At 44.1% G+C, this 18,582-nt stretch overlaps 1 protein-coding gene across 1 annotated transcript; it reads left to right on the top strand.

The window, feature by feature from the left end:
- Positions 1-552: 552 nt before the first annotated feature.
- On the top strand, positions 553-16,602 carry LOC114358576 (RNA-binding protein 25-like). The gene is made up of 11 exons (XM_028312576.1): positions 553-630; positions 2,867-3,125; positions 5,327-5,497; positions 5,940-6,046; positions 6,890-6,926; positions 9,909-10,053; positions 10,608-10,718; positions 10,799-10,876; positions 12,553-12,771; positions 13,070-13,231; positions 16,373-16,602. Exons 1-11 carry the CDS (start codon positions 553-555, stop codon positions 16,569-16,571), a joined length of 1,566 nt encoding a protein of 521 aa, XP_028168377.1. The 3' UTR covers positions 16,572-16,602.
- Positions 16,603-18,582: the final 1,980 nt, after the last annotated feature.

Below are 18,582 nucleotides of genomic sequence, written 5' to 3'. Positions count from 1 at the left end.
CATTTCTGTGGTTACAGCGCTTAGGTGTGTCTTTTTTTACCTATTCTATAGAAGACGTGGTGGCTGGTGGTGGCCGTGGAAAGGTTAAATAGGTGTGTAACCCAGGGTGACATAGGTGGGTCATTTAAGGTTAAATAAAAAATAAGATCTCTGTACTAAAAATGAAATTATTTTAATGAAGTTGAAATCATAGCAAGTGATATATTATTTTTTATACTCAATTTAGAAATGTTATATTGATTTTTTCAAAAGCTGTATATTTCTATTGATCTTTGACCACCTATCTAGAATAACAACTATGTAGAAAACAATATGGCCGCATCATTGAAAAAAATGATGGCTGCTGATGGGACGTGTAGTTGCAGCGCTTGATTAGTTTTATTTAAATTATTCATGTGTTATTTATTGTTTTTATAGTGAATATTTAAAAAAGTGCTTAGGTCTTATTAATATTTTATTTTCAAGCTTTGTGATAGTGTTGAAGTGTCATTAGTTGTATGCAGCGGATGAGTGCTTTGAGTTCAGAGAAGAAAACGAGTGTTTTGTGGTAGGATGTCGTACCCACCTCGGCCACCCCTGGTGCCGTACGGCATTGCCCCAGGAGTCGTCACAATGCCCATGGCTACTCACGTAAGTCTTCAAATTTTCATTATAACCTGTGTTAAAATTCACATCAAAATCTTCAAATCTAATTTTCTGTGATTAATGAAGTCCTCGTGGTTATTTTTCTGAGGAATTATTACATTTCTAGTAACTTGGTTGACATCAAGACCTTGGATACTTACAAGCTAGTGAAGAACCTAGGTACCTGTTATAGCAGCAATATCATGGGTAGCAGAATTTGCCATAGTTATATTTGAAGAAATAAATAAGTACTTATCATTTTTATTTTGTGTAAAATATGCAGCTTTATATTGCTAATGCAGGACACATTAGATAGTGGAACAAAACATAATTTATGTAATGGTGTAAGTTTTAGTGATGCTAATCTGTTCATGTTATTTTTTACTTCAACTTAAACTTTGTGTTTCATCCAAAGCATTGAAAAATTTACACAAAGTATGGATATTATGAACCTCGATAATGTTTAGAGTTGTGCATTAGAATAAAGTTGTGAAAATTGAACATTGGTAGTTGAAAAATACCATTTTTATTTATTTATTTAATTAAAATGCAAGTGAGCTTACAGATTTATATCCAAAGCGCTCACATTGCCAATTTAAAATTACATTTAATGTTAGTAAGTACTTATATCTATTTATGGTTAGTAGACAAATACAATCTTATTTTTTTTACAAAACACTAAGGAGTTGGCAAAGATGTCAACGTCTTGGACGGTTTGCGTACAAACATGTTTAAAAGACAGAGTGCCCTGGGAGTTTCTATGGTATGTGAGGCTGAAATATGCAATAGAGAAGGGTATAGCTAACTAACTAGCAAAGAAACTTAATTGTGTTATTATATCAAAACCAAACTTTAGTGTTAGTGGGCGGGGCATACCTATAGCTGTTTTTTTATTGATATTATTTCTTAAATGCTGACCATAAATTGGACCAAAAACTGATAAAAAGGCAAGTTGGTAAATAAATAAGTAATCCTCACCCTCCATGGATGGACAATCTTGAAGGAGGTTGTATGATTCACATGGAAATGGGCAGCGCAGAGCTATTCATTGTGAACATCCTTGGAGTAAGTCTTAGTCCGTGGATGTCCTTTGGCTGAAATAAAAATGACAATTAAGACCTTCACTTCTTCTTCTTCTTCCTCGGTCCCTCACTGATGAGGATCGTGACCACAGATAGTGTTCCTCCACAGACTGCGGTCATAAGCTGTGTGCACCGCACGATGCACCTTCACTTAGGCACTTAGTAGATAAGATTCATTTAAACTGTAAGACAGAAAAATTCTAAAAGTTTTCAAAACAAGACTCATTAGGGAATCAAACTGAACAAGTTTGATCTTATATTTAGACCTCTATTTGATTCAATTGTAAGTAGCCAGCTGGCTTGATTAAATTACCCACTTGCATTATCTCTGTTTAATACTATACCTACTAATTACTTACCAATATTATAAACCTGAAGAGTTTCTTATGTATGCTTGAATGTGTTAACCAGGGTGGATAAAAATCACGATTTTTTTATTTTAATCAAAAAAATCAGATTTTTTTAAAAAAATCACGATTTTTTTGATTAATTTGATTTTTTTTATTTTTATTAGGNTGCTTGAAGGTGTTAACACACTTAAATCTCAGGAACAGGGTTGAATGATTTAAATCACAATTTTTATTGCATGATTCTTTTAATACAATCACTGATTTAAATCAATTGAAAATGCTGGGAGTGCATATTGATCAACTGTAATGTTTGAGAACAATGTTAATTAGGTGTAGGTATGAAATGGCGTTTTGTATGGAGAATTTGAATATTTTTAATTTTTGCGAGCTATATCCTATAGTTTAATAATGTTGTCTCTAAAGAAAACATATCAAAATTGATATCTTTGGACAACTTCTCAGAAAGTAAAAATCCAACACAGATATTTTTTAATTACTAAAATGAATTTTACGATTGTGTTGGATAGCCCCCTGTATCGAGGAAGACTTATTTGAGGCTATACATATGTATAACATAAACTTATCTATAGTCAATAGAGGCGGAGCAGTAGAGCAAAATGTTGCGAAAACAGGAAATATTATTTCAAACTATTTTCATGTAGACGAAGATGGTTGAATTGAAGTGCCTAGGCAATGCTGCCTGAGTAACTTTAACGGGCATTTTGATGATGAANTCCAAACAGCCAGCTCTTACAATCATGGCATTTTTATCTTGAGGTCATTGCATATTCATTTCTCATATTATGAAAGAAAGTAAAGAGTCGTGGTGGTTGGTCCCGGGCAGGGAACATAACGTCGCGCGCGCCGGACGCCATGATCCGCGCGCTGCTGGGCGCGTGCGGGCCCGTGCTGAGCTGGAAGCGCGTGTCCACCTTCGGCTTCTGCGAGTTCGCCAGCCCCGAGGCGGCGCTGCGCTGCGTGCGCCTGCTGCACGAGCGCGCGCTGGCCGACAAGAAGCTGCTGGCGCGCACCGACGGCAAGATGCAGGCGCTCGTCGACACCTACAAGAGTGAGTGTGGCCTACAGGTGAAGGACTCGAGGCTTGAGTCCTTTGAGTTAGGACTAGACTCGATTTTTAAGACTCGACTCCAAAAATACGACTCAAGACTCTTTACTAAGCTGAGGGAACTCCAGTCATTATAATAAGACAACTTAGTCGCAAGTCTTAAAGAACTCGAGTCGTTTAGCATACCTGTAACGCCCCTGGGTCTGCGGGTGTCTATGGGCGACGGTAATCACTTACCATCAGGTGATCCGTCTGATCGTTTGCCTCCTGTCACATAAAAAAAAATACGACGAGCTGTTTAAAATTAAAATAATAAAACTTGTGTTTTATTTATTTATTTTATATATTTTACAAAATACCCCCAATTAAATGGTTCTATTCTACTTTACATTATACGAAAATATATGGCACCACATAACTTTGGCTGTAGCAGTCTAAAACTGAACTGAAATATTAGAGACTCACGACTCCAACGAGTCGAGTCGTTTTAAAATGTAAGAGCCTTTAAAAACTTCGAGTCTTTTTAAATTGACTAAGTCTAAAAATAAAACTCATAGTCGAAGACTCCTAAAAGGCTCAAGACTTAGGCCCAGAACACACTGTGAAACGCAATTGCAACGAAACTGTAACTTCTAGTCACTTTTGAGTTGCATCTAAGTATATGCTATAGATTCCGTTAAGAGACCACACATGACGCGACCATTTCAAACCGTTTTCAAACTGGTGGCTGGTGTTCTGGGCCTTAAAGACTCGATTGGGTTGTGAAGTCTCATAAGTCGTCAAAATGAGTCGAGTTTGTTTTAAAAGACTGAGTTCTTTCATCACTAGTGGTGTGTAGCATGCGGTCGGCCCGCCTGCCAGCCACACTAAGGCCTGCTATACACGGACAGCTTGAAGCTGTTAGTGTCGGCAGCTTCAAGCTGCGCCTGCATAGCAACTNATGCAGGCGCTCGTCGACACCTACAAGAGTGAGTGTGGCCTACAGGTGAAGGACTCGAGGCTTGAGTCCTCAGCCCCGAGGCGGCGCTGCGCTGCGTGACACCTACAAGAGTGAGTGTGGCGTGCAGATCAAAGGACTCGAAGCTTTTGAGTCCTTTAAGTTAGGACTAGACTCGACTCCGAAAATACGACTCAAGACTCACTTGTAAATTCTTTTAATGTCTGCTATGGCATATGGTCTATTTGCATCTTAACTTCCATTTGCGATTACCTATAAATGGCTAAGCAGATACATAATTTAAGGTCCCATTATTTGTATTGTATTGCTGTTGGTTATCCGAAAAAAAAAAAAAAAAAGACTACTAAGCTAAGGGAACTCCAGTCATTATAATGAGACTCGGAAATAAAACGACTCGAGTTCTTTATTAAAAGACTTGCGACCAAGTTGTGTCGTTTAGCATACCATGAGCTGTTTAAAATTAAAATAATAAAACTTGTGTTTTTGTTCTCGTCTTTTCGTCACGACTGAGTCGTTTAAAAATTTCGAGTCTTTTTAAATTGACTAAATCTAAAAATAAAACTCAAGTCATAGTCGAAGACTCCTAAAAGGCTCAAGACTTAGGCCCAGAACACACCGTGAAACGCAATTGCAACGAAACTGCAACTTCTAGTTACTTTTGAGTTGCATCTAAGTTTCTGCCATATATTCCGTTGAGAGACCACACATGACGCGACCATTTCAAACCGTTTTCAAACTGGTGGCTGATGTTCTGGGCCTTAAAGACTCGATTGAGTTGTGAAGTCTCATAAGTCGTCGAAATGAGTCGAGCTTCTTTTAAAAGACTCGAGTTCTTTCATCACGAGTGTGGTGTGTAGCATGCGGTCGGCCCGCCTGCCAGCCACACTAAGGCCTGCTATACACGGACAGCTTGAAGCTGTTAGTGTCGGCAGCTTCAAGCTGCGCCTGCATAGCAACTATAGACTACGGAAACAGTTGTAACTGCTCGAGCGGTTCCGTATATGTGTGTACGTAGTGTACCTACTTTAGTTTGCTATGCAGTCGCAGCTTGAAGCTGTCGGATACTAGCTGCTTCAAGCTGTCCATGTATGGCGGGCCTTTCTTCATTCCACGGCGGGCGCGCTTGTGATTTGTTGAGCAGTTAATACCAACTGCTCGAGCAATTATCGCTGGCAGCTTCAAGCTGTTGACTCTTGGCTGCTCGAGCTGTCCGTGTATTGCCGGCCTAACCTGGCTCCTCTTGCAGCCGAGCAGCGGTCGCGGCTGGGCGCGGAGGAGGGCGCGCCGGGCACGGAGGGCGAGGCGCCGTACCTGGACGCGCGCCAGCGGGCGCTGGACGCCGCCGCCGAGCGCAAGCTGGCGCAGATCATGCTGGACTACCAGCACGACATCAACAACTACGAGCTGCTGCAGAAGGGTACGAGCACGTGACCCCGAGCTACCCGTCCTTGTCGCTCGCTCACGCGCAATGAGGGCTATCGTCTTTATACTTAACAGTTGGCACCCATGGGGATTGACAGGACCTTACTCTACAGTGGCGCCATCTTGATGAGCGCAAATGCGATAGTCTTCCTACCACTTTCGCGCTCACCAGTCGGCGCCACTGTCTTCGCTACTAGCAAGTGACAGGTCCTTACTCTACAGTGGCGCCAACTGGTGAGCGCTAAAACGATAGCCCTCATTATGTTGCCGTCGCGCTCGCACACTCACTGCGGGCGCCCGTCGCACAGTCGCGACAGCAACATAATTACGCGCGAGCGATAAGGACGGGTAGCTTGGGATCATTGGACAAAATTCTACGTGCTCGGAGACCGGGCTTCAGCGGTGGAGGCGGTATCTAATCTCTCGTCCCCCCGCAGAGGAGGCCATCTCGAAGACGGCGCGCGTGCTGGAGGAGGCGGACATCTCGGAGGAGAAGCGTGACGTCATCCACCGCGAGATCGGCAAGTTCCGCGAGAGCATGAAGGTAACGCCGCGTCCGGCTCCCCTCACCCCACCCCCCCGTCCCGTTAATGCGCAGCCGGCCGGGCACACGGACACGTCCACGGCGCACGCCGCCAGCGCGGCAGTCAAGATCTTGCGGGTAGATTCTGAATGATCAGTTTAAAACTTGTTGTTGTGTAATACTTTGATTATGCAGGCTCGCTCCGGATGACGGTCTCACCCGGGGTGCAGATTTGATCGATGATGAACAGGGCTTGCCTGAAATGTTTATGGAACGCCTTTGGGTTGTGTGAATTTGTAAACATACAGTCGACAACTCTTTGGCGAAAAGTTTCTATTGCCTAATTTTGCTAATAGTATATCTTTTTTTCAAATAGGAGGGTAAAAGAGGTCAGTAACTTTTCTGTTTATGACGTTTGAATCTTCTGAATCTTCTGAAACTAAAACTTAATGTTAAATAAAAATATTTTTTATCGATATTTTAGATAGAAAAAATATTGTGATCGTAAATTCCTTTATGTATTGAAACGGTAGGTAGCAAGATCTATTTGGCAAAAGTGCATAAAGCCCATTACTCGCTAAAGCACACATCAGCAGAGAGGATTCTAACGCGTTCAGTGTCTACAGAATCTATTTTTTTCATGAGAAATTTTTTGCAATGCCTTTAATGGTAAATATTAGTTAGNCTTTAATGGTAAATGACAGTTTTAATAACGAATATCGAGTTGTAAATTCGCGGCAACCTTTCGTCGATGATTTATAAGTCATCGACGTCGCGCCCCCTGCGATGTATGTCTTAGCGTTGTGGGCGCGGCGCGGCGTGCGTTGTGTCGCGGCGGGCTGCGCTGATCTGTTGCGGTGGTAGGTGCCGCGCGGGCGACGGCGCGGCGCGAGAGGCCACGGTGAGTCTGTGCTGTGTCATGTCTCATACCACACACNTTATAGGTACAAGCAAGTTTTTATTCTGAAATGCAGTTGTACTAAAACGAAGAAAATAATGCAAAGTTCAAATAATTTCGTAAGCTTGTAGCGCAAACCGAAAAAAAGAGGAATAAATTCCATGCGCGATAATAAAATAAAACGCTTTTCTTCAAATACTTACATCTTTTTGAAAAAAAACTACGTTTTACTTAAATTAAAATGATGGTTTAAAAAAATTACACAATATTCGAAAAATCCGGATAATCCGGATTTGTACGTAACACAAATCCGGAAAACCGGATTTAAGAAAAATCCGGATTTTGCAATCTCTAGTAGCATTACTCTTATTTCATTATTTAATTTTATCTTTAGCTTTCGATTTCTTACATTTCTCATATCTTTTTTCCTTTTCTTAAATTATATTAGATACATCAACAAATTATATGAACATTTACATGTTTTCTAAACCAGATACATTTATGGCGTGTTTATTAACGCTCATAAATATTTCAAGAGCATATAACGCGCCTCACATACAGCTAAATTTGTTTTACTTGCTGATGTTTTTCTAAAGATGATAACTCAAACACACACTTACACAACACACTTCTTCAGGCGTGATTGACGACTTCCTCCTGATTTTGTAAGATATAATAATATTAAGATAATATTCGGTGTGAATAATATTATGATAATTATATATTTTTTTCCAAATTACAAACTAATTACGTACGTGTTGTGTAGCTTTTGAAAAATTACCAGCGAGGCCCTGCGGGGAAGTCGTCGGTCGCAGCTTGTTTCGTTGCAGTTATTTTCTAATCGATTTCTCATCATCACTTCATTTTATAATTATCTCGATAAACCATTGCATTCGGTCATGGCTTGAAGGACCGCTCATCACCTGCGATCCGATAATCGATTAGCCTAGTTTCGTACCGTCCGACGGCACCTTTTAGGAATCGGGTGATCCTTTACACATTCCTGTCTATGTATTACATTACTATCGGCTCACCTCCGACCGAGAGCGTTTCACGACTCGCTTACTGATAGGTTACCTAGCTTTACCAACAGATGACAGTTCGGCCACACATCTCTTTGATTTTACGTCAATTTATCAGTAAGATGTTTGTAGAAACATGCGACCTATATGAACGTATCTTATACCCGATTTACTGATTTATTAATGTTATTTTTGACCATTATGAAAGTTACATACTTATTGCCTAATTCGTAAATGCGGGTATTAGGATATTTATAGTTGTCGCTGTACTTTAAATATTGTAAAAAAGGAGCGTTCTCGATCGAGGTGGCCCCGGGTTGCGAGTCCGCATTCGTGAGTTGCGGACGAGCGACCGCGACCGGCGCCGCGCGCTCCAGCTCACGCGAGGTTTCAATCCGAGGTTGCTACCATCAGTTTTTCTTCCTGAAAATAGTAATGCGGTTACGGTAAAGCAAACCGGTAGCAACCCTCATTAAGTTATCCCTGCGGTTCGCTCGGAACTGTATTAACAATGGCTCGGAGCGCGCTCGCCGGCCGCCGACGCTGGAGCCGCCGCCGGAGCCGCCGCCGCCGCCGGCTGTAAGTAGCCGCCCCGCCGCCGCCGCCGCATCGCAGCTACCGTATGAAACGTGCATTCGATACCGGCGCGCCCGCCCGCTCTCGCTAGACACCTAATGTTCTAGATAAGTTTCCAACATTCATATTTAAAGATATTGCAGTAAGCGGTTTGTCAATAGGATTCATTTTTGGGTATTGAAACACACATTTAAATAATGATTACACATGAGGTAAATCAAAAGTTGAAAGGGGATTAGAAATGTCTACAACTCATACACATAAGGTTGAATCAAAATTTAAGGGGGACTAGAAGTGTCTGCAACTCATCACACCAGTCGATGTTCCTGCTACTGTGATTACGGACGAGCACCAGTGGCGTGCCTCAAGCGAGCTAATCAATTAACACCTAGCAGAAGGAGAATTGAATCTCCTATTCATCAACTTTTTGGATAAATAGGTTATCACATGAACCAGTTTCAAGCGAGCGCGGGTGGGGCGTCTTTATTATACTATGAATTTGTTTGTGTCACTCCGCCTTTAGTGTAGCGAGAGGGCTCGCGCGCGCCCGGCTCCAAAGTGCGATTTACCCCCTCGAATTTTATTTGAGACAGATTATTATAATTTGAAATGTACCTTTGTAATGTCTTGTAGATGATTATGTACGGGCATATTTAAAATTTTGTCACAAGTACTAAATGCAGGTCATCCATCAACGAATCGATTGAATCTGCTAAAAACTAAACGATGACGATTTTTATTACTAATAGTAAAATGAAAATAAAAATCTAAGTTATCCATTTATTATAACATGGCAACATGCTGTGTTGCAAAACAAATGAGGTAACTCAAATTAAAAACAAACCTCATTAATAGTAACACTCAACTTTCGAAACATGCAATTTTAAATGAAACTTCTTTTTTTATTTTATTTTATACAGCTAGCTTTTTATTTTCGAAAGTTTCTGTAAGGTTTACAAAATAATCAATTGGTCATTTATTTCTGAAACTCAAATAATTACTCATATACGCTTGCGATTGAGCTGATTTAGAAACGCGTTGTCAAAGCTAAAAAGTGCAGAATATTGGCCTTTTATTGTACTCACTTAATACTGGGAAAATATTTACTATAATTACTTTTCGTTTTTGTTTCTTTATTTTAATATTTTTGCTCGAGGTCTTTCCCCGCTTTAATTTATATGGTTTTAAACCAAAGGATTTATTTTGCAATAAATATACTACAGCTTTGCAATGTTTGCCTACATTCAATGAAAAAACGCGCCGTCTTTTAACTCAATTGAGACGTATAAGAAGCGATCAGGCCACGCGTTTCTATCAGCCGGTTAGGTTCGCACCTGGGCCGGGCGGCGCCCGAGGCGGCCCGCGCTGAAGGCCGGCTCGTCGGCAGGAGGAGGCCGACGTCGTGGTGCGCCGCAAGCGGGAGCCGCGCGCCGCCGAGCGCGAGCGCGACCGGGACCGCGACCGCGACCGCGACCGCAGCGAGCGCGCCGACCGCAACGAGCGCGCCGACCGCAGCGAGCGCGCCGACCGCAGTGAGCGCGCCGACCGACCAGAGCGACCAGACCGAGGAGACCGCGGCGAGCGCGGCGAGCGTGGCGACCGCGGGGATCGCGATCGGGAGCGGGAGCGGGAGCGCGAGCGTGAGCGCGACAAGGACAAAGATAAAGACAAAGAGCGTCAGCCCTCGCGGGAGAGGGACCGAGAGCGCGAGCGCGACAGAGACAAGGACAGGAGGAGGCGCAGTGTTTCCAGGTAAGAGAATATTCATTCATTCATCATCATCATAATTTTTTCAGCCATAGGACGTCCGCTGCTGAACATAGGCCTCCCCCAATGCTTTCTATGTTGACTGTAGCGGCCTGCATCTGGCGCTTCCCTGCTACTTTTACCATGTCATCGGTCCACCTTGTGGGTTTTCCGGGACGCGGCCTCCTTTCCAGAACCTTGCTGCCCCATCGGCCGTCAGTTCTGCGTACTATGTGCCCTGCCCATTGATTGTCACTTCAGCTTGTTAATCCGCTACATTTGCAGTTGACGACTTTCTATATTGTATAACACATTTGTAAAGTAATTTGAACATGTTCAGAGGCAAGGAGCGACGCGACGAGCGGGAGCGAGACAAGGAACGCGAGCGCGAGCGGGAAGAGCGGGAGCGCGACCGCGAGCGGGAGAGGGAGCGGGAGCGCGAGCGCGAGAGGTACGCAGCGCTCTATGTCCATGTTACATTACACTCCTTTTGCACTGTACAGATTTATGTCACGTTATCTTGTGTTTTAGGGAGGCTCGCGAGCGGGAGAGGGAGCGTGAAATGCGCGAGAGAGAAAGAGAAAGGGAGAGGGAACGAGACCGTGAGAGGTAAGTCATGTCTTTACTAATTTTTATAGTATTTCGAGTATATTGTTTTAAACTTTCATGGTCACTAACATAATAATTATTATTGACGGGATTGCTACAATGTACCTTAATTTTGAGTTCCTGATATTTCGGCACTGTTGCAAGCGCCATAGTCACGAAGTAACTAAGTTCGAGTATTCAATCCAATGGCATTTATAATGAACAAATTGTGCACCTTCATAAATATAGTAAAATAAGACATCGTGTCGTATTTTGGGTTAGCTACCTCAGGTTCATAGCGGATTGATTGATTGTTTATTACTCTCGAAGTGTACACAAATAAGAAATCAGTTAACACGGCGCGGGGCAATAATGTTCTGCGATAAATCTGATAAGGTTTATGATTCACTAGCCCGGCGCGGGACTCGTTAGTTTACATGACTTTATATCCGCTACAAATTATTATGCAACATGCCAGCAAATAGTTGCTGCAAATGTACCTATCTGTGATACAGGTCAAACTGTATTCATCCATCAAAGTACCTGTTATGATTTTTTTGTCTTTTATAGGTCTTTTACATTTCGTTACTTTTTACTAAACAATAGAAACAATGTATCAAGTTAAATGTAGATGCCAATTGGATAATTTGAACATATTGCATAGCATTTTATGACCCGAAGGAAAAATTATCAAGATCCATCTGTTGTGTGTGTACTGTGTAGTAACCGAGTACAATTTCACACAGTCTTGCATAGTTCCTCAGTTTTATGGAGGCGTTTGATAACGTCGCCAGTGTTTGCATTTATTCATAGTTTATAATTCGCTACAAACACTATCAATTAAAAAATCCTCACAAATAAATTAATCTTTGTTTACCGAAGATTCATTTACACATTTTTATTTAGACATGTTGGAACCTATGTTTCCGATCTAGGTCAATCGAGCATCGTTATTTACTGCGAGCTTTGTTTCTTTACTATTAAAGTGTAATAGGGAAAGTGCAATGTTGAAATATACAAGTGCCGCTGTGTTTATAAACCTGAATGTGCACCCATACATCAGAACACGCTATGAGATCAAGCGGGACCTACGTTTGGCGATGAAAGGGTAATCCATAGCATAGTCCTACACATAAAATAAAAATACGATAGGGAGTGTTTTAATAATTTTACTTCATTAAGCTAAGCGTCCACTTGCCGGTATCGTACGCAACGGATCGTAGTATTATTTATATAGAAACTCATATAAGTGCGTCCACCTGTCCGCATCGTACGCATCGCACATCGACAATGCCGACACCTATGTAATGCTCCGAAAGGCAACTTTTGCGATGCCTGCCGATGACGTCATACGTAATGCCGATCAGTGGACGCAGTCCGGCGCTCGCTCTGTATCGTCGGCCAATTGTTCTTCATCGCTTTCCTCCATTCTCACAGAGTCCACACGTGCGTTCACTATGAAAATCCGAATGAACTGGCTTCGTCAATCCGTATGCTGGTACTCACCGTCGGTAATCCGTACGCTGCCGGTACAGTGGACGCACTGTGAAACATTTATCCGTTTTGTACGATGCGTCCGTTGCGTACGATACCGACAAGTGGACGCTTAGCTTTAAACAAACGATGTTACAATGCAATAAAATTTTTAAGATTGCAGCTTTTTCTTATGAATTAAGTTTATTCTTCAATCCGAACAGAGAGCGCGAGCGGGAGCGCGAACGTGATCGCGAGCGTGAGCGCGACCGCGAGCGCGACCGCGAGCGCTCCCGCGAGAGGGACCGCTCGGGCTCGCGCTCGCGCGGCCGCAGCCGCTCCGAGGCCGACTCGCGCCGCGAGAAGGAGATGGAGGAGGAGGCGCGCGAGAAGAAGCGCCTCGAGAAGAAGGCGCGCGAGAAGGAGGCCGCCTACCAGGAGAGGTAACATTTTTCTTATTCAAATTCTTTATTGCAATTCCACACGTTAAAAAGGTTCTAACTTAAGCGACAGTCTTTTTTGTTTTTGATAGGCTCCTGTATATTATGAGTGTGATTACGGCAGGGTAGGACCCCCATTGTTCTCGTAAATTTTGTGTGGGAAAAAATGCGAATATGAGGCCTCCACAATCCGCTTGATCATGGTCGGAAGAGTAGACTAAATCCTTCATTTGTTTCTGGTAATTTGGAGAGGGTTATCCCATTAAAAGGCAGTGAAATATTTATAAATATTTGTTCACAGGCTCCGCAACTGGGAGAGCCGCGAGCGGCGCAAGGCCAAGGAGTACGAGAAGGAGCGCGAGCGCGAGCGCTGCCGCGAGGAGGAGCGCGAGCGCGAGGCCAAGCGCCTCAAGGAGTTCCTCGAGGACTACGACGACGAGCGCGACGACCACAAGTACTACAAGTGAGTGCCGCGAGGAGGAGCGCGAGCGCGAGGCCAAGCGCCTCAAGGAGTTCCTCGAGGACTACGACGACGAGCGCGACGACCACAAGTACTACAAGTGAGTGCCGCGAGGAGGAGCGCGAGCGCGAGGCCAAGCGCCTCAAGGAGTTCCTCGAGGACTACGACGACGAGCGCGACGACCACAAGTACTACAAGTGAGTGCCGCGAGGAGGAGCGCGAGCGCGAGGCCAAGCGCCTCAAGGAGTTCCTCGAGGACTACGACGACGAGCGCGACGACCACAAGTACTACAAGTGAGTGCCGCGAGGAGGAGCGCGAGCGCGAGGCCAAGCGCCTCAAGGAGTTCCTCGAGGACTACGACGACGAGCGCGACGACCACAAGTACTACAAGTGAGTGCCGCGAGGAGGAGCGCGAGCGCGAGGCCAAGCGCCTCAAGGAGTTCCTCGAGGACTACGACGACGAGCGCGACGACCACAAGTACTACAAGTGAGTGCCGCGAGGAGGAGCGCGAGCGCGAGGCCAAGCGCCTCAAGGAGTTCCTCGAGGACTACGACGACGAGCGCGACGACCACAAGTACTACAAGTGAGTGCCGCGAGGAGGAGCGCGAGCGCGAGGCCAAGCGCCTCAAGGAGTTCCTCGAGGACTACGACGACGAGCGCGACGACCACAAGTACTACAAGTGAGTGCCGCGAGGAGGAGCGCGAGCGCGAGGCCAAGCGCCTCAAGGAGTTCCTCGAGGACTACGACGACGAGCGCGACGACCACAAGTACTACAAGTGAGTGCCAAAAATGGTTAAATGGTATGCTGAGTACACGCGGCGATGGTAACCGAACGCGAACTAACTTAAAGATATTAAAATAATGAAAAGGTTAAAATTGGGTCAGATTGGTAAATGCTGACCGCGCGCTTACGGGCGAGTTGAATGCACTGTACTTCGTACATATTCCCGAGGGAGAAAGAATAAGCAAATGAGGGTGCAAGGTGATACAAGATGATAAAACAATAAATTGGTGCAATTTACAAGGTGATAATAATAACATGGTAAACTTAAAAATTCAATTCTTATAGTCTCTATTCAACAACACTAAAATTAAAAGAATTTGGTAATTTCACTTTTTTCACTTTAGCATACACATGGTCACTTGCACTAGTACACTGGACATTCGCACTATCACACTGGTCACTTGCACTAGCACTGCGGTGCAGGGCAGCAGCGCGGGCGCGGGGCTGCGGCTGCGGCGGCGCCTGCTCAGCTGCCGGCCACTGGGCGCGCGCGCGGATCCTCCGCACGCCGTAGGCCACAGCAGTCACGAGGCCGGCACCCGTCAGGAGGTAGATGGCTATGTAGTGGTGCAAATCATGGTTGTCGAAGGATGTGTCGTCTAAGTCTTCCTTGGTATTATTCTTTATTTGTTCTATTTTCTTTCCAATAATCTCTAANATGATGAAAACGTTAAATTGGGCAGGGTACTCACCTGCCATGTAGCACGTAACGTAGCATGTAACGTATCCAACCTTCAAGTGAGTATGGCTCGTCCACGGTGATCGCGTATATAGCTGCGAGATTCTGGATCCCACTGCGAGCCGCCTTTGCGCTCGCAGTGATACCGCCAGTCGGCGAGTCGCTGCGATCTCCCTGCGAACCACGCGCGAGCAGCTCGCAGCGGGCTCGTGCCTATGTACTCACTTGATACAGTATCTGATACGTTACATGCTACACGGCTAAAGCCCGGTCCGTGAGCACGTAGAATTTTGTCCAATGACCCCTTTCTACCCATCCTTATCGCTCGCGCGTAATTATGTTGCTATCGCGCTCGCACACTCACTGCGGGTGCCAGTCGCACAGTCGCGACAGCAATATAATTACGCGCGAGCGATAAGGATGGGTAGCTAGGGGTCATTGGACAAAATTCTACGTGCTCACGGACCAGACTATAGATGAGTACCCTGCTTTGTAGTAAAGTTGGAGGGGGTGCGCTTGCAACTTGCAGGTGATGGTGGGAACATACGGCGCGGGCGGCGGCGTGGGCGGCGTGGTGGGCGGGCGCGGCGCGCTGCTGCCGGCGCCGGCGGGCAAGGCCGTCATCTCGCGCCCGCCCACCAGGAACACCAACGGCGCCAAGGACTCGGAAGGACCCCCCGTCACGGTCTTCATCGGTAAGTTTCATTTGCTTTACATAGATTTGTTTTAGTGATGATGTAAAGTTCTTCATTAATGTAAGGTGAAGAACTTGTCTTTATTGACCATCCCCCCTAGACAAGTTGCACTTTTTGATCGAATCGAAAATCGAATCTGTTAAAATTCCATACTGTTCCATACAAAAAAAGGCTTTTCGACCATTTTACGACTGGTTTTTGATTAAAATGTGCACTTTGTCATCCACACATCATAATATACCATTTTTAGAAAACGGAGTTTCTACTTTTGAACATTTATTGTCTGACTTGTATTCAGGGGGCGTAGTGTACTTTCAAGAACTAAAATCAAAAATCAAAATCAAAAATATTTATTCAGTTTAGACCACAAGTGGCACTTATGAACGTCAATAGAAAATAATAAAAAAAGAAAAAGGTAGCCCTTATGGGGCACTTTATAAATTATTAAAATCTTCATCAATATTTTTTCGCTAGTTTGATGTAAACTTACACTAAGCCCTCAGGTCACATAAGTTGAAGTTACAAGCTTACCACAAATTTCAAATAGAAACTAAATTGTATTTTAGCTTATTCCAAACAGCCAGCTCTTACAATCATGGCATTTTTATCTTGAGGTCATTGCATATTCATTTCTCATATTATGAAAGAAAGTAAAGAGTCGTGGTGGTTNGTAGGAAAGGTTTTTCTGTTCAGTTCAATTGGTCTGTTACCTTAATAATAAATCAGTCAAAACAGTTACACGACACGACAAAACTAGTTATAAATGCCCATTAAAAATCATAACCGCAACAGACGATGGCGTCTAGTCAAAAAATTGTTATTCAAAAATAAATTATTGAAGTCCCGAAAGTACCGAAAGTCTCGGGAATCGCATCGTCAGTACCGGAACCGGATAAAGGATTAGATTATCGGCAATTCCCGGGAGAAATGAGTACCGAGATTTCCCGGGGGCAAACCCTACCGAGGTCCTTCCGTGTCCGCAGGGGCAAGGAGCTGCAGCGGCGGCTCAGCGGGCGCGTGCGCGAGGCCGAGGCGGACCGGCGCGAGCGGCAGAAGGAGCACGACGAGCTCGACGCGCTGCGCCGCGAGCTGTTCCACGACCGCGACCACGACGACCCCGCCGCCACCGCCGCCTACGACCAGGTGCCACGCTGCGTCCCACGCCGTTCTGGGACTGGGTAGCCGATGCGAAAAATCGCTCAACGGTTGGAATGTGCAGGTGTCAAAATGTCCATACGGACCGGCTGTTAGTGTGGCAAAAAGTATGAACATCAAAAAGTCACCATGGTTACAATGATTTAGTGACAAATGGTACACATCAGAAAATACAAGTACAACAAAAGGTGTGATAGATAAAATGATCAACTGATATATTGTGCTCATGATTAAATTAGGGCTGATTTTTCAATCGTCAGTTATCTTTTATCTGAGGAATAAAATTGTCATTTTGACATATTTCCCATACTGAAACTGTCATGTGCCAAACTTATTCTTCAGTTAAAAGTTATCCGACGATTGAAAAATCAGCCCTTAATAAAATTAAATGTCAAAATGTTCAATGTTCTTGAAGTCCAGTCAATAAAGAGTTTTTTGGATATTTTTACCTTGATGCATTTAAACACGTGTTCACGTTAGCTATTATACAATAAGACGCTTGTTCGAATAAATCCGAAGACATTTTAACCATTGCTCATTTCGACGTTTATACTTTTTGCCACACTAACCGCCGGTCCGTATGGACATTTTGACACCTGCACATTCCAACCGTTGAGCGATTTTTCGCATCGACTACTCACTCCCAGAATGTCCCACGCGACACCATACTACACTACACACGCACCCNGTGCAAATACGATAGTCCTCCTACCACTTTCGCGCTCACCAGTTGGTGCCACTGTCTTCGCGACTAGCAAGTGACAGGACCTTACTCTACAGTGGCGCCATCTTGATGAGTGCAAATACGATAGTTCTCATTCCAAAAATAATTATAACTGTCTTATTTATTGAGCTTAGTTTCGATCTATATTTTAATCCCATTCAGTTAGAAAGAAGCCACACGGTGCGGCGCGGTCGAGGCGCGGCGCCGGAGCGGTTCCGTTGCGGCGTGCTGCATATAAAAATCTGCAATAATTATGCCAGACGGTGCAAACATTTTGCCGCATCACTGTACACATGTGGTATGCGGCGCCGCAACGGCACCGTCTCGCTCAATCGATGTGCGGGCTGTACCTGCGGTGCTTCGCCGCACTTTTTCTCCCTTTTCAGCATTACGAAATTTCTCCATTGTCTGTGTATGCATTTTGTCAATATAGCGCTGTGTGCGCTACGTAAACTGTTTGATTGGTATGTAATTATCAACCGACTTCAAAAAAAGAGGAGGTTCTCAATTCGACACGTATGGTTTTTTTTTCTATGTTTGTTACGCTATAACTCCGCCAATTATGAACCGATTTGAACAAATCTTTTTTCGGCGTATAGGTAATACCTCAAGGGTGGTCCCATTTAAATTTAATAATAGAAAAAACAACCCCCAAGGGTGGAAAATTGGGAATGAACTTTTTTATAAGCAATATCTCCGCCGATTATATTATAAATCAATTTGAACGATTATTTATTTGTTGAATAGGTATTATCAAAAGGGTGGTTTTATGCGAATCTGAAGAAAATATTTCACTCCCAAGGATAGAACTTTTTTTTAATTTTTAGTTTTTTTTGTGTTCACGCATTTGAAGTCGGTTTTTTTTAAAGTTAATTATGTGTATTTCAATCAACTGGGAAGCGTTGTCTTCCAATGTTGCGTCGCAATCAGCAGTGGAAGGACTGATGCCACGTTAACTGTAGCGGTCCCTTCCGCAGGCGCGGGAGCGCGCGGAGCGGGAGCGCGAGCGCTACCTGCGCGCGCAGGCCTCGCGCCAGCTGCCCACCGAAGCCGAGCCCATCGATTCCGACGACAGGTGAGTCTTATTCTAGTGTTTATAAGGTTCAAATTGCTATAAAAACGACATTTGTTTGTTACGTAAGACAATTTTTGCCTTATTCAAGTGTTTATATGCTTCAAATTGCTATAAAAACGACGTTTATTTGTTACGTAAGACCATTTTTGCCAGTTTTTAACATCTATAGGGGGAGGTTGATAAGACAAAAGAAGAATAGGCTGATCCTTCATAGTTTCTTAATTTTAGAATTGTTTGAC

Source organism: Ostrinia furnacalis, unplaced genomic scaffold (assembly GCF_004193835.3).
Source record: "Ostrinia furnacalis isolate ACB-3 unplaced genomic scaffold, ASM419383v2 OfSCF4031, whole genome shotgun sequence".
NCBI classification, from domain to species: Eukaryota; Metazoa; Arthropoda; class Insecta; order Lepidoptera; family Crambidae; genus Ostrinia; species Ostrinia furnacalis.
The sequence above is the reverse complement of the archived record's forward strand: the minus strand, read 5'-3'. Positions and strand labels throughout refer to the sequence as shown.